The sequence below is a fragment of the Zychaea mexicana genome, assembly GCF_025766255.1.
Source record: "Zychaea mexicana strain RSA 1403 chromosome Unknown BDB00scaffold_154, whole genome shotgun sequence".
Classification (NCBI taxonomy): domain Eukaryota; kingdom Fungi; phylum Mucoromycota; class Mucoromycetes; order Mucorales; family Lichtheimiaceae; genus Zychaea; species Zychaea mexicana.
This window is the reverse complement of record NW_026516817.1, coordinates 38,153-54,546: the sequence shown is the minus strand read 5'-3', so window position 1 is coordinate 54,546 and position 16,394 is coordinate 38,153. Positions and strand designations below refer to the sequence as shown.

Genomic DNA, 16,394 nt, shown 5'->3' with positions numbered 1-16,394 from the left:
TGTCGTTATTGCTGAAAGCCTCTCTCACTACTGTTGTGGCCGTACACATCGGATACCGGTTGAGTCATTACTGACGGGTCCTTCGCATACGTAACCGTGCGTCATAAGATAGTTAGCAATCTGCCTTCGGCTGAGAGCCACTGCAGTTGCCCGTGTTTGATTGTTGGGTAGATTAGCACAGAGCAAGCCCATGTTCTGGTTGTCATCGTCGGCGATAAAACTGGTAGCAACATTCTTGTTGGCATCCAAGAATTCGTCTATGCGATCATAGCATTCGTTGGGTGGCATGTCATGGACACCGAAACGCTGATTCTGTGGAGTAGTTAGGCCAGGCATATCGGTTTGTTTGAACTTTATCTTAGGCCGACAGCTAAAAGGTTAAAGGAGAACTTAGAAGAGAGGGAGAAAATGGGCTAGCCACTTTTTTTATTGCATGGGTTTTGTGTATGCAAAATGTACTAAAAATTTAGCTAATGTCTTCGTACGAACGCTTATGCGACTTGTAATGATTGATAAGTCCGTTCGTCGACACATCATGCGTCGATACGGTCCCCTTTTTAGCAAGCTCGGGCTCAATCACCTTGGCCAGCTGCTTTCCAAGCTCGACACCCCACTGGTCGAACGAGTTGATGTTCCAAATGACACCTTGGGTGAAATTCTTGTGCTCGTACATGGCTATCAATGTGCCCAGTGTCTTGGGCGTAAGTTTTTGAAACATGATCGAGTTGGTAGGTTTGTTGCCGGGGAACACACGCTGAGGCACAATTTTGTCGTCCGCCTTGGGTCCCATTTCTTTGCGCACTTGCTCTTCGGTCTTGCCAACCATTAACGCCTCGGTCTGAGCGAAGAAGTTGGATAAGAGCATCTCGTGATGCTTTCCATGCTCGATAGGATTCAGAGTTTCGATAGGTGCAAGAAAATCGCACGGAACGAGTTTCATACCCTGGTGAATGGCTTGATAGAATGCGTGTTGGCCGTTGGTACCTGGTTCGCCCCAAAGGATGGGTGCAGTTGAGGCGATCACACGGTCACCGCTGCGGGAGACGTATTTGCCGTTTGATTCCATGGAGCATTGCTGAAAGTACGCGGTGAAGCGATGCATGTACTGGTCATAAGGCAAATATGCTTCTGTTTGCGCACCAAAAAAATTATTGTACCAGACACTGAGCAACCCAAGTAGAACGGGAAGGTTGTCTTTGAGAGGCGTAGTGCGAAAGTGTTCATCCATCTCATGGGCCCCGCGCAAGAACAATTCGAAATTGTCGTATCCAATAAATAGAGCAACCGACAAACCAATGGCTGACCACACCGAAAAACGGCCACCGACCCAATCCCAAAACTGGAACATGTTTTTAGTGTCGATGCCAAACGCAGATACTTCTTTGTGGTTGGTCGACACGGCAACAAAATGCTTGGCCACATGTTTATTCTGTGAAGGCAAGGGATATTAACATAATGGATACCAATGATGCATTCTTTCTTGACTGTACTTACATCCTTTGCATGTTCCAAGAACCATTTTTTGGCAGAATTTGCATTCGTGATCGTCTCAGCAGTGGTAAAAGTCTTACTAGCAACAATGAAGAGAGTCGTTTCCGGATGCACCACCTTTAGTGTCTCCGCGAGATGAGTGCCGTCGATATTGGACACAAAATGGGCACGCAAATTGTCCTTTCCATAGTGCTTGAGTGCTTCGCACACCATCAATGGACCCAGATCCGAGCCGCCGATGCCGATATTGACAATGTCGGTGATGGATTTGCGAGTATATCCCTTCCACTTGCCAGATCGGACCGATTCTGTGAAATCCTTCATATGTGCAAGCACCTCACGGACCTCGGGCATGACATCCTCGCCCTTGTCATAGATGGGTTTATCACTGAGATTACGCAATGCAACATGTAAAACAGCGCGATCCTCAGTAATGTTGATATGCTCGCCTGAAAACATCTTGTCACGCATCTCTTCGACCTTGGCTTCCTTGGCAAGCGCCAGCAACAGGTTCAGCGTCGCTTCATTGATTATGTTTTTAGAGAAATCCAGCAAAAGCTCGTTATTGTTATAATGACGCGAGAATTTCTTGAAGCGGTTCTTGTCCTCCATAAACATTTCTTTCATGACCAAGTCGCGACCGACGGAATCATAGTGCTTTTGGAGCTTTTTCCATGCCTCCAGATCGTTGGGTAGTACCATTGTTGTTGTCGTTGAGAAATTAAAAGAGGATAAAGAAGAAAAAGAACGCGCGTAAGAAAAGTAAAGTAAAATAATCCGCTTGTGTGTTTATTCCATATTTTGTTTCCCCTCGCCAATTTTCTTTGCTTGTTTGGTAATGTTATGTAAGCTAAGCGTTCAGCGTGTCGCACTCGTCCATTGTTCGAGTGACCATGGTTAGCATCTCCAGGAAGGAATTCACCGAAACGCGCATCATACGTGCCGTCGTACACTCGAAAAGTCTTTTATCAATAAACTCTTCTGTTAGTCTGAAAGTATGATAATGCCATTACACTCAAAACAACGTACGCTTCTAGTTTATCGTCATTGACGCTCAGCGATCGTTTGACTTGATCAGTTTTGAGTTCTTTGTCGACATTTAATACACGTTGAGCAATCGTTGCCAAGCGATTGGTTGGAAACGGGATCTCTATTTTTCTAAGCAATGCTGGCATTTGTTAGGTTTAACTTTTTATTTTCAACACGATTTCTTTTATAACTCACATTGTGTGTTCCATTTTGAATATGCGTAGAGTATAGAAATTTAAACTGCCTCAAAGCGTTCTGGGTATCACAAGTGGCGCTTATACAAGCACAAAGAGAAACTGCTGCTAAAATCCATAACTTCAACTACTTTTGCATATTTCTTTTTCTTTTAGCTTTTGTGCCATACTTTTTCTCTATTCTCCTGCTGTTTCACAAGTTCCAAAGAGCCTATGTATCTTACTTTTGCATTATGTTATATTCAATGAACCAAAAGAGACAGAATAAGTCAACGAGACCGAAAGGAATCTAAACTGCTTTATTATGAGGCTTTGATACGGACACCCCATCCTATCAATATATACTTGTGGGGGTGTCCGCAAGGTTGTGTATACCTAAGTGGTTTGTTCTTTTGTTTCCTATATCATATTAGTGTTCCTTTAAGGTATAAAGTAAAACTGATCAACATCGCTATTTAACTCTACTACATTATATCAAATAACAATCAAATGAAGAGAGCGGTGTTCGAGGAGAGAGGAAATACTGTTCAGGAAGTAAAAATTTGTCTACTAGTAGAGTGACTATCTAGTGTAGAGGGTCCAGCACGCACCGTCTTTTCGTCGTCAGGCTTTTTTTTGCAGATAACGCCACTTTGTTTTACGCAGATTATCAACTTACCCATTGATCGGTATGCCTTTATACACATCGAGTTGATAATACGCCAGTCCATCCTGAAGTGCGTTATTATGTATCGATTGTAGCCCAATGATTGTTATTGAGATGCTGCATAATGATGGGCAGAGGGTTCTTGTTGTCGAACGATGGACATTGCATTGGTAAAATTAGAGATGTTCATAAGCGTATTCGTCAGAGTCTGGCTTTTCACTACGGGAAAATTATCTCCAGTATATACCGATTTAAACAACTTGAGCAAAATCCAAAAGCTCCGCTACATATCCGCTACATCGGTACCAGCACCAACCCAACCACTCCCTTCGGCCGTCACCAAAATGATATAGCAAGCGCAGTGCAACTCAATAATGTACTTGGCGAGTTTTACGTGCCTTAAAAGTAGTTAGCCCAGTCGGTTTTGCTTCTTGCCGTATCTTTGAATTCCCGAACGCACAACTTCCACCACAGACAAGTACATTCGTCCTTGATCTACAGGAGCGTATATTGATCGCCATCTTTCAGCAAAGGCTCTTACTCAACCAGCAATATGGTGGTTTTTTTGCGTCATACAAACCAAGTGACCATGACCGTACACTCTTTGTGAATATGGAGACCAATTTCTTTGACGAATTTCAAAAGCGTGCGGTACCACCATCAGCTGATATTGAACTTGGGCTCCAAGATTGGATTTATTTTATCCGAAATTACGTTACGGAAAACCAACAAGCAGCCAACACCATCCGATGCCCACTGAATAATCAAGCACTTGAAGCAATCCTTGACCAAGGTCGACCTAGGATCGTCCTTGGACATACTATTCTTGCGCTCGTTGGACACGATGTACCGATTTCGTTCTACCGTGGTAATCCTCCTTTCCAACCTTTTCTTTCCGGATTTTCAAGAGTTGGTCATATTGCGCGAGACTTTCTTGCACGCTTGCAAGCATATGAACAAGGCTATACCAATTAGAGCCCCCAGGAATTGGATACAAATATTTTCCCCTTTGTCAACTTGTATCCGTGGTATGGCAAAGAAAACACTTTTGACGGAGCCATCTCACAGCTGCGACGCTATTTTTATGCAACACGACCGCTCATTGCCGTCACGTTTTCACGCACTGTCACAAAAACTGCCCTGGGCAACTTTTATTTTAAGCATGGAATTCTGAACACACAATTCTTGGACGTTGTGGGAATTCCGACGTTACAAACTTTCGCAACAGAGGAATGGCTTCATGACGGCGAACAGCAAGCACCACCACAAGGAACATCAAACGTCATTATTCCATCGTTCGATCCTGGACGCGACAAATATGACGAACAGCTTCCTGAAATGCGACGCCTGATGGATATAACTTGGATGATCACAATTTTAGTTGCCGAGTATGCCATGAACATAGCTACACCTCTCCCACAAGATCACGATAACATTTGTCGGAGTATTATTGACCACTGCCACCCGGATTCAGAAATGCTTAGCGGACGCCTTGCGAACCTCTATCAGTAGCTGGGTGAAGCCAAAGCACAGTTTATTACCGCTTATGACAACAAAGTACAACACCAACGAAGTAGCCAAATCACCTTGCCGACCACTACCCGCCAACGAATCGCATCAGAGACCATGGCCCAACATGGAAAAGCAGAAGGAGAACCAGAAAGTGCCGAACGTCGTCAACAAGTTTGTATGTTGTTGAAGAAAAACGATCGGTGTCTACATATGCATATTGATCGAAACAATGAAACATTATGGCGAGAATGGGCGATGAGTGTACCAAAGAATATCTGTTATCTTGCAAGTGCGATGAATTTGGCAGCATTGAACATTTCTGGCCGTGATCCACTATATAACATCTTACGACAGTTTGCTCCACCCAGTGCGACTAACTGTGGTAAATCGAAATAAGCAAAGACAAATAAGTCGTTTGAGAATGGATTATATTCAAAAGATTGAACAAAGTACAATATCAGCTATAGAAACTATCTTCTTTTATATCTAACTTTCAAACATTGTTTGAGAACTCGGTCTTAACGGAGAAACAGATCTGAAGGTGGAAAGCTTATCAACTTCTTTGTCAGTAAGGACCTTACTGGTGCTTTGCTGTAAGAACGAATAAAAAACTTTTATGATGGTTTGAGATGTGTTTTTGAACGGTTGTTTCATACTTGGTTTCTTTACTGAGTTATATGAAGGATTCACATTTCAATCCAGCTAGGTGCATGTGCGCAACCGTGTCCCTTATTGGATCCCGGTGCGGTAAAGAGAAACCTTCTATCAAGACATCTGTCTGTACCGGATCTTAGTTTACCACACTAACAACGATTGGATGCACGACGCCGCCTTGCACACAGAAGCACTCACTTCATGGGGAAAACGTACGGCAATTGGTCGTGTGGGGCTAAGTCTGGAAGGAGAAGAACGACAACGCCATGTTTCCCAGCTACAACGACGACGATGTGTTGGTGATGATAGCAAGCTCGATCTTTTTGAATATTTGTCGGTGTTGGTAGGTCAAGATGTCAGTGTGCGAGAAAATGGTGCAATTGCGTTACAATGGCTGGATCCTCAGTACTGAAGTACCCCACAGATGAAGAAGATTACATCATGAAGATGGTTCCACTCCTGAAGCTAGTGGTGTATGGTAAGATGGTAATGGAAAATATGCAGCAGCTATGCAATAATACGTATGCTGTACCAGCTGTTGTGTTACTAGTAGAGCCGAGTCTCATTCTACCTTTGTTTGTAGCAGTAGAGCAATCACCTACTTCATCAAAGCACTCTTGCTCAAAGTGAACTTTGTCTTATTATTCATCTTTTTTTTCTGCATTGTTTGTTTTATACCACACTTTTTTATATATATACTCTTGAAGTTATATTAGTTAGTAATACACTATTGTTGGTTGTTCTGAATATACAATATCTTAAATCACTGAGCCCATTGTCGCTGTGAAGGATGGTATAGCAAACTACGTCTGGAGAACAGTTATATATCCTTAATGATATATGTTTTTATAATAGCCAAATCATTCTAAACATAAAGAATCTATATATAAATTTTACAATTCCTAAAATAAAAAAATACATCAATTCTAAAAATTAATTATTAAGCATTTTTTGATGCAAATATTTTTTAGATAATTAATGTTAAGATCTTCTTGGAAATCACATAGCATCTAAATAGCATTATATTATTTTAGGTAAGTAATGTTTTTATATGTAATTTAATGTATATTAGTATATGTTGATTAAATAAAGTGATATTATGTCATTTCTAAGAAGATCTTAGCATTAATTATCTTAAAAATATTTACATGAAAAAATGCTTAATAATTAATTTTTAGAATTGATGTATTTTTTTATTTTAGGAATTGTAAAATTTATATATAGATTCTTTATGTTTAGAATGATTTGGTTATTATAAAAACATATAACTGTTCTCTAAACGTAGTTTGCTATACCATTGGAGAACATTAATCTATAAATAAATTTAAAAATTTTACTAAACATATAATGAATTGAGAATATTAAAATTTTTCAAAACACTGCAATATATTAAATACTAGAACATACAGCAAAAAATGAACAATTATTTTATAAGTATAGATTGTATTTTTGACACTTTTTGCCAAGACTTTTTAATTCATCACATGACATTAATTTATTTTATATTCCTAAATGCATTTATAGCTGTATCATAATTAATTTCAATATATTATCTACTGTATTGCTTTCTAGAAATTCTATGAAAGCACTTTTTATGTTAAAGTTTATATATATTTTTTCATTAGACTTAGTAATTGATATAGAAAATATCAATGGATATATATTAAACTTTTTACTTTTCAATAAATCAATATCAACTTTTTCTTTATTTTCAATATTTTTAATAACTGTAATATCGCTTATTGTTAAGTATAATATTATTGTATTCTCTAATATAGTTTAATTATTAGAGGATTAATTAATGTTGTATTCAAGCCTTCCATTTTTTTAAAATAAGAATTAATTTCATTATACATAACATTTATCATATTCTCAAAATCTATATTATCTTCTTTAGTCATATCAATATTTATTTTAATTTTATAAGGTTTTTTACCAAGCCATGTGCTACAATTACTAAATGCAAAAGTAGGATCAATTATAAAATTTTTAAGTTTATAATTAAGATTATATTTAAAATCATTTAATGACTTTACAGAAAATTCATATTTATCATAATTCTTTATACTGATAGTTTCCATGCTTATCTTTTTATCATTAAAGAAATTCAATTTTTATGCAAAAAGTAAAATTATTGCTTATGTCATGTCATGTGATGAATTAAAAAGTCTTGGCAAAAAGTATTGAAGATGAAAATAAAAAATAAAAATATAATCTATACTTATAAAATAATTATTCATTTTTTGCTGTATGTTTTAGTACTTAATATATTGCAGTGTTTTGAAAAAATTTAATATTCTCAATTCATTATATGTTTAATATAATTTTTAAATTTATTTATAAATAAATGTTCTCCTTCATTAATATACTTAATAAAATTAATAAAATATATGGTTATAATTTGAAATAAATTTAGAAGGAAAACAATCTTGTTTGCATTAAATGACCAAATTTTAGCTATTCATTTTATTTTCAAGTAAATTTATATAATTATCAATAATTGCTGTATCATTAAAATCTTGCCAAATCCATTCATTATGTGAATCATCATAATCTTTCCATTTAATATAATATTTCATTCGTTTTTTAAATTTCCTATGTTTTAGAATTCTTTCAACTTCAAAACTATCATCATCTGTATAATTGTCATTTTCTATATCTATATTATTTATTGGTAATTCATTGCTATGATTATCATTAAAGTAGTTTCGAATAAATACATCTTGTTGATTAGTCATATCTGTAATTCTTAATATATCAAATTCATATATAATGCTATTTATATTATTATTTCTATTAGGATTAGGATAATCAAAGTTTTCATTAACCCATAACAGATGATTTGGTTTATTAGGTATATTATATAACTGACAAAACTTTTGAATATTTAATAATAGAAGTGATAATTTTAATTGTACATTATATATTTTTAAATCTGTAGCTTTTATAGTACTTTCATTATTATTAAACCCTTTGAATTTATTGCCAAGAAATCTAAAACATGATTCTATTTTACTTCTAAAACTTCCAAAAGTTTCATTATATAGTAATTCATTATTATTTAAGTCTATATTTTTACTTTTTCTAATAGGAAACATAAAATTATTAAGATTTATTTTATCATTTCTTTTTCTATCACAATTTTCTATAAATTTTTCAATATAGTAGTAGTAACCACCATCAAATGCTATGCAATCATTTTCATTTAATTTATTTTCCAACTTCATATCTAAAAACATTTGCCCATCATTATAATTTCTGTATAGTTTACTATCAGATACATTAACTGCAAATTCATTAATATCATATATAACTTGTGTTCGTAAACCTGAATTTTTGAATTTATATGAATAAAAATTTCTTTTCTTTATATCTTTATCGTTAAAATCTATACGACTATCATGACCATCTATAAGTAAAGTCATATTCTTAAAGCCTATAGGATTAAGCTTTTTTGCATTTATTATTCTCAAAGTAGTGGATGAAAACATATTTTCTAATAATTTAGTTATAATTCTATTTAATTCATTCTTATTATTTTCCCAAAATTCTTTATAAATTGCATAAAATGATGTATAAGGAATAAAGTCATTCATATCTCTTATAGATTTACCTGTTATTAAATGATATAATAAACATAAACCTTTTTCTATAAATACATATGGACCTTAGAAAAAGGGATGTACCTATAGAAAAAGGGATGTAGTTATTAGAAAAAGGGATGCACCTATAGAAAAAGGGATGCTGCTATAGAAAAAGGGATGCTGCTATAGAAAAAGGGATGCTGCTATAGAAAAAGGGATGCACCTATAGAAAAAGGGATGCTGCTATAGAAAAAGGGATGCTGCTATAGAAAAAGGGATGCACCTATAGAAAAAGGGATGCTGCTATAGAAAAAGGGATGCTGCTATATAAAAAAGGATGCCATAATAGAAAAAAGGATGCTGCTATAGAAAAAGGGATGCTGCTATAGAAAAAGGGATGCACCTATAGAAAAAGGGATGCCATAATAGAAAAAAGGATGCTGCTATAGAAAAAGGGATGCTGCTATAGAAAAAGGGATGATGCTATAGAAAAAGGGATGCTGTTATAGAAAAAGGGATGCCATAATAGAAAAAGGGATGCCATAGTAGAAAAAGGGATGCCATAATAGAAAAATGGATGCTGCTATAGAAAAAGGGATGCTGCTATAGAAAAAGGGATGCTGCTATAGAAAAAGGGATGCTGCTATAGAAAAAGGGATGCTGCTATAGAAAAAGGGATGCTGCTATAGAAAAAGGGATGCACCTATAGAAAAAGGGATGCTGCTATAGAAAAAGGGATGCTGCTATATAAAAAAGGATGCCATAATAGAAAAAAGGATGCTGCTATAGAAAAAGGGATGCTGCTATAGAAAAAGGGATGCACCTATAGAAAAAGGGATGCCATAATAGAAAAAAGGATGCTGCTATAGAAAAAGGGATGCTGCTATAGAAAAAGGGATGCTGCTATAGAAAAAGGGATGCTGCTATAGAAAAAGGGATGCACCTATAGAAAAAGGGATGCCATAATAGAAAAAAGGATGCTGCTATAGAAAAAGGGATGCTGCTATATAAAAAAGGATGCCATAATAGAAAAAAGGATGCTGCTATAGAAAAAGGGATGCTGCTATAGAAAAAGGGATGCTGCTATAGAAAAAGGGATGCTGTTATAGAAAAAGGGATGCCATAATAGAAAAAGGGATGCCATAATAGAAAAAGGGATGCCATAATAGAAAAAGGGATGCCATAATAGAAAAAAGGATGCTGCTATAGAAAAAGGGATGCTGCTATAGAAAAAGGGATGCTGCTATAGAAAAAGGGATGCTGCTATAGAAAAAGGGATGCTGCTATAGAAAAAGGGATGCACCTATAGAAAAAGGGATGCTGCTATAGAAAAAGGGATGCACCTATAGAAAAAGGGATGCCATAATAGAAAAAGGGATGTACCTATAGAAAAAGGGATGCACCTATAGAAAAAGGGATGCGCCTATAGAAAAAGGGATGCGCCTATAGAAAAAGGGATGCACCTATAGAAAAAGGGATGCTGCTATAGAAAAAGGAATGCACCTATAGAAAAAGGGATGCACCTATAGAAAAAGGGATGCTGCTATAGAAAAAGGGATGCTGCTATAGAAAAAGGGATGCTGCTATAGAAAAAGGGATGCTGCTATAGAAAAAGGGATGCTGCTATAGAAAAAGGGATGCTGCTATAGAAAAAGGGATGCTGCTATAGAAAAAGGGATGCTACTATAGAAAAAGGGATGCTACTATGATGAATAAATGGTTATTTATATATATTTTTTTAATTCTAATTTAAAGGAAGGCGTTGGTAATGTTAATTACCCATGGAAGGCTTGCCTCCCTCTGCAACCTTCCATCTCTAAATATCATTGTCAAGTTAGGCTGCGTCCAAGTTTTCCTTGCCTAAAGAAGGGATATGCTCATTACCATTCTGCCACCACTAATTAATATATTGTATTTTATTTTTTACCAATTTAATATTATCCTACAAAACAAAATTAAAATTATAAAACAAAAAACTTAGTTTTTTAAATCTAAAAGAAAATTAAACATGAAGATAAATAATAAATAAATTATAATATTTTTTTCTAAGTATTTTTTTTTATCAACAATTTTAATATATAAATATAAATATATAAAATATCTATTTCAAATAATAAACTACATAATATTTTCTATATATAACTTATTTGGATATTTTACTATTACTGATTATCCATCTATAGAAAAAGGGATGCACCTATAGAAAAAGGGATGCTGCTATAGAAAAAAGGATGCTGCTATAGAAAAAGGGATGCTACTATAGAAAAAAGGGATGCAGTTATAGAAAAAGGGATGCTGCTATAGTTAAGACCTTTATAATCATATTTATTAAAAATAACTATTAGAAAAAAGAAAATGGGAATGTATCCTAATTTATCTACTAATTCTTGCTTAATTTTCTGTATATTTGTTATATTTTTTATTTCTTCTCTATACTTATATTCAGATATCTTTATAGTTATCCAAAAATTGCTAGTATTTATGATTTATTTTTGAAAGTTCATTGTTTATAATATTGTCTATTTTAATTATATATACAAATTTAGTTTTTTTTTATTGGTCGAAATAATAATATAAATAGCATTATATATGAATTTGATATATTAAGAATTACAGATATGACTAATCAACAAGATATATTTAATCGAAACTACTTTAATGATAATCATAGCAATGAATTACCAATAAATAATATAGATATAGAAAATGATAATTATATAGATGATGATAGTTTTGAAGTTGAAAGAATTATAGAACATAGGAAATTTAAAAAACGAATGAAATATTATGTTAAATGGAAAGATTATGATAATTCACATAATAAATGGATTTGGTAAGAAGATTTTAATGATAATTATATGGATTTACTTGAAAATAAAATGAATAGCTAAAATTTGGTCATTTAATACAAACAAGATTGTTTTCTATCCTTCACAGCGACAATGAGCTCAGTGATTTAAGATATTATATATTCAGAACAACCAATAATTTTGTATTACTAAGGGAGTTAATTATTAATAACTAAAGGTTCAACAAATTTAAATTTGTTAAAACTTTAATTAATTGATATTAACAGGGAATTATAAAGAAATAAGGGAGTTAATTATTAATAACTAAAGGTTCAACAAATTTAAATTTGTTAAAACTTTAATTAATTGATATTAACAGGGAATTATAAAGAAATAAAAAAATAAGAAAATCTTGATTTTCTAGACTTTTTTTAATTTTATAATTTTAATTGGTTTAGATAAAGAGTTTCAAATTTAGATCGAAATTATTTAGACACTATAAATGTTATTAGCTAAAATGATTAAACCCAGCGCAACAGTAGTGAGTAAACCCCTCCTCTACTTGAGGAGCTTGTCAACGAAATATAGCTAGATTATGATATATAGAGGTGGAAGGTTGATGGGGATGTGCAAGCCTTTTATGTATAGGATTGTTAAATGTAACAACTTTAGCTATTGTGGTTTAATATTCTAACTGATAAAACTTCATGAGTATATATATATTAAGATGAATAATAAGGCAAAGTTCACTTTGAGCAAGAGTGCTTTGATGAAGTAGGTGATTGTGCAAGGGCTAAACATTATGCTTATATTTGAGATTTTATAATAAATTTCTTGAAAAAAATAAGATTATTTAAATTATTAATTTAAATTTAATTATATTAAGTTATTATTATTTTTTTATAAAAATCAACATTCAGATTGTTCTTAAATGCTTTAAAATTTAAAAATAATATCTGTAATTACTACTATTAGAATTATATAATGTTTTTCTTTTTTAAACATAAAATATTTATAAATAATATAGATTTATCAAATAAAAATTAAAAAGTAAATAAATGGATAAACATTTACCTATAAACTAATCATCTGATAAATCTTCTCTTAAAAAACAATAAAAATTAATTCAAGATATACTATATCTAGTAGAAGTAAAAAACTTTTATTTTTCATCTTTTTAATTTCCAGAAAATTATTATTCATTATAAATATATTCTTAAATAACTAATGTTTTATTATACAGATTTAAAAAAATAATTATATATTTATATTACTAGATTAAAAGTAATTCTTTTTACTCTATAAAATTAATAACATTAATTCCTTTCTCTATGATATAATAATAAGAATTACAGAAGGATTAATGTTCTGTTTTTTAATTAAATCAAAAATTAAATTCCTAAAAAATCTTTATATGATGAAATATGTTTTTAAAAACAAAATTATTGAAGTGATATAGATAATAATTATAATTAAAATATTAAATTAAAAAAATTTGTATTTTTGTTTTAAGATTATTATATAAATTCTTAACTATTAAGATTTTTCTCAACCTTAAATAATTCTCAAGTTTTTGTTTACATGAAAAATAGTAACTAGGGGTCTACCTCCCTCTACTGCTACGAACGAAGGTGGAATGAGACTCGGCTCTACTAGCATTACAACAGCTGGTACAGCATGCATATTATTGCATAGCTGCTGCATATTTTCCATTACCATCTTACCATACACTACTAGCTTCAGGAGTGGAACCATCTTCATAATGTAATCTTCTTCATCTGTGGGGTACTTCAGTACTGAAGTATGTCTTATCCTAGTGATATAGCCACAAGGAATGTCTGTATCGAGTATAACCATTCTTATAATCAAAATATATAGGGGACTAAACATTAATTACAGATCATGATATTATGTGTACTATATATTAAAATATTAAGCTTGATATGAAAATAATCTTAAATTTATACCTTTTTTTATAATCTTAATTGAAAACATTTATCACTAATATACTATAGCTTTATTTTGATCTAATAACTTAGAAAATTATATTATTTAATTAGTTACTATTAGGGGTCGCAATTGGATGGGTCGGGTCAGGTCAAGGGTCTGATGCGTTGACCCGTGGGAAACACTGACCCGACCCGATTCGTTCAACCCAACGGGTCAAAACTCGGGTTGACGGGTCAAGACTGATTTCATTGTAGTGATGAAGGAAGTGTCGATCAGCCTGAACTTGAGCACTGGAAGTGCAAAACTCTATATATATATAGCTCTCTAAGATGATGGCAGGCAAATTTTCTAGCAGTGCTAGCAACATCTACGTTTTGAGTGATTTTTCTTAAAGGTAAAGGGTTCTGTGCCATCACAAAAGAAATCGCTTGGGCTCACATGCTTTAAAGAAAGCATAATATTTAAAGTGTGGTTGAAAATCGACTTCCCTATATGCCCCTTATCCTTTTCCCTTTTCCCTTTTCTCTTCACTACTTTCTTCTTCCTTCAATTTTCTTTTCTCAATTCCTTTTCTGTCTTTTGTTAAATCGCGTCTCTTACTGCCACCCTCTATTGTATATTCTTATTGCACTATTGCTACTTCTTTACTCCTATCATATATATTGCTTATAGCTTACTTATCCCATACTGTTGAATATAAAGTATAGTCCCACAATAAAAAGAATTAAGTACGTTTTATGCTATAGTTCTATAGCAGACATATTGACAACTAATGATGTTTCCCAACAAGAAGATTGACTACTTAAATATAAGTACCTCATACATATTATATATATACATAGGTCACGACGGGTCAACAGGTCGGGTCAAGGGTTGGATGGGTCGACCCGTGGGTCAGAAAAGCATCAACCTGACCCATTGACCCGTCCTCAACCTGCGGGTTGGTTTTGACCTGCAGGTCAGATTACGACCCCTAGGTAACACTAGGTTGGTGTTGGAAGTAATGATGATGACGATTAGGATGAAAGTAGGGTAATACTAGGTAAACGTCGGCACAAAATGATAGTTGAATATCAGTGTAATATTAGGTGAATGCTAGGTAAATGTTGGAGCAAAGTAAGGTTGAATATCAGTGTAATATCAGTTGAGTATTAGGTGAATATCAGCAGATATTCAATGGTTCAATATTAGTTGAATATTGCACATATTCAACGTCGAACATCAGTTGAATATCAGTTGAATACTAGTTGAATATCAGCTAATATTCAACTAGTACTCAACCACTTTTAAATATTTAACACACACCGTTTTTCCCAGTAACAGAATATCAGAGCCAATAGATATATATTGTATAGTTGTAATATGCTTTAGCAATATTGGACTACTTGTTGCATGAATGGTTTACTGACAACCAGTGGAAGGTAAACCTTAATATTATGTCTTTAATAAGATAATAAATAAATAAAAAAATTATAGAGAATATAATTTTAAAAAGATTATAATAAATAATGAAATTAATTTTTTAATTAAAAAAATAATTTCTCAAACTCTATAAGATTCTCAACATTAGGATTAATCTCAACTATTATGTTTGAGAAAAAACAGGCTAGGAGGTACGACGACGCCCAGTTCAATAAAAAATCAATGAAGTTAGATTTTTTTTAGAACGCTTGACAGTATAATAAAATATTATAATATTGTTATTTATAACAAATATTATAGATATTATTTATACTTCAGTTGCACTTCCATTAATATTGGTGGGAGTGACTTTTGAACTCTAAGACAGGGGATAAGTACGTGGGTACTACATTACCTTAATGTTTACAGAAATATTATTATCTTATGAAAAATAATAATTTTAATAGCTAAATCAAAATTTAATAACTAAAGAACAATAACTATATAAAGAAAAAAATTCTTTTTTTTTCATCTAGTCATAATCAAAGATTATGATTAAATAAATTTTATTGGCTCAGCTGAGTACTACCTTTAATAACTAGTTACTAATACAACAATGATACTTGTTCTTTTTGCAGTAAAGAAATGCAACACTGCTAATAGAGACTAATGTATAATGTTTATATATAATTAATACTTTTAGCCACTCATTTATGAAAAGACCATTGATGTATAATCAACTTATTTATTTCATGTTTTAATCTTTTTTATAATTTATAATATCTTCATTATCTTTATATATATATTCACCCACAACTCCAATAAAACTTTCCATTTTTATAGCTTATATTTGATAATGTACCTTTAAATTGTATACTAAGTTCAATTTTTATAAAAATTATATGCACGACCATTACTATATTGAAAAGAGAAGAATAATAAATATTTTCAGTACTATAGTAACTAGGGGCCACAATCTGACCTGCGGGTCAAAACTAACCCGCAGGTTGAGGACGGGTCAACGGGTCAGGTTGATGCTTTTCTGACCCGTGGGTCGACCCGTCCAACCCTTGACCCGACCTGTTGACCCGTCGTGACCCGTGTATACATATAATATGTATGAGGTACTTATATTTAAGTAGTC

General features: G+C 33.0%; 4 protein-coding genes across 4 annotated transcripts; 1 reads left to right on the top strand and 3 right to left on the bottom strand.

Annotated features, from left to right (window-relative positions):
• Nucleotides 1-466: 466 nt before the first annotated feature.
• Nucleotides 467-2,193, bottom strand: BDB00DRAFT_775124 (glucose-6-phosphate isomerase; the record flags this gene model as incomplete). The annotated part of the gene is made up of 2 exons (XM_053120200.1): nucleotides 467-1,429; nucleotides 1,495-2,193. The coding sequence occupies 2 exons, from the start codon at nucleotides 2,191-2,193 to the stop codon at nucleotides 467-469; spliced, it is 1,662 nt and encodes a 553-aa protein (XP_052973345.1).
• Nucleotides 2,194-2,341: 148 nt separating this feature from the next.
• On the bottom strand, nucleotides 2,342-2,666 carry BDB00DRAFT_878962 (CTAG/Pcc1 family; the record flags this gene model as incomplete). Its single annotated transcript, XM_053127810.1, has 2 exons — nucleotides 2,342-2,453; nucleotides 2,521-2,666. The coding sequence occupies 2 exons, from the start codon at nucleotides 2,664-2,666 to the stop codon at nucleotides 2,342-2,344; spliced, it is 258 nt and encodes an 85-aa protein (XP_052973344.1).
• Nucleotides 2,667-3,564: 898 nt separating this feature from the next.
• On the top strand, nucleotides 3,565-5,938 carry BDB00DRAFT_933761 (uncharacterized protein; the record flags this gene model as incomplete). The annotated part of the gene is made up of 4 exons (XM_053129129.1): nucleotides 3,565-4,206; nucleotides 4,336-4,804; nucleotides 4,919-5,254; nucleotides 5,667-5,938. The coding sequence occupies exons 1-4, from the start codon at nucleotides 3,973-3,975 to the stop codon at nucleotides 5,936-5,938; spliced, it is 1,311 nt and encodes a 436-aa protein (XP_052973343.1). The 5' UTR covers nucleotides 3,565-3,972.
• Nucleotides 5,939-8,642: 2,704 nt separating this feature from the next.
• Nucleotides 8,643-8,882, bottom strand: BDB00DRAFT_751307 (uncharacterized protein; the record flags this gene model as incomplete). Its single annotated transcript, XM_053118624.1, has 2 exons — nucleotides 8,643-8,747; nucleotides 8,808-8,882. Coding segments are annotated over 2 exons (180 nt in total), but the record flags the coding sequence as incomplete, so codon positions are not given.
• Between the last annotated feature and the right edge of the window lie 7,512 nt (nucleotides 8,883-16,394).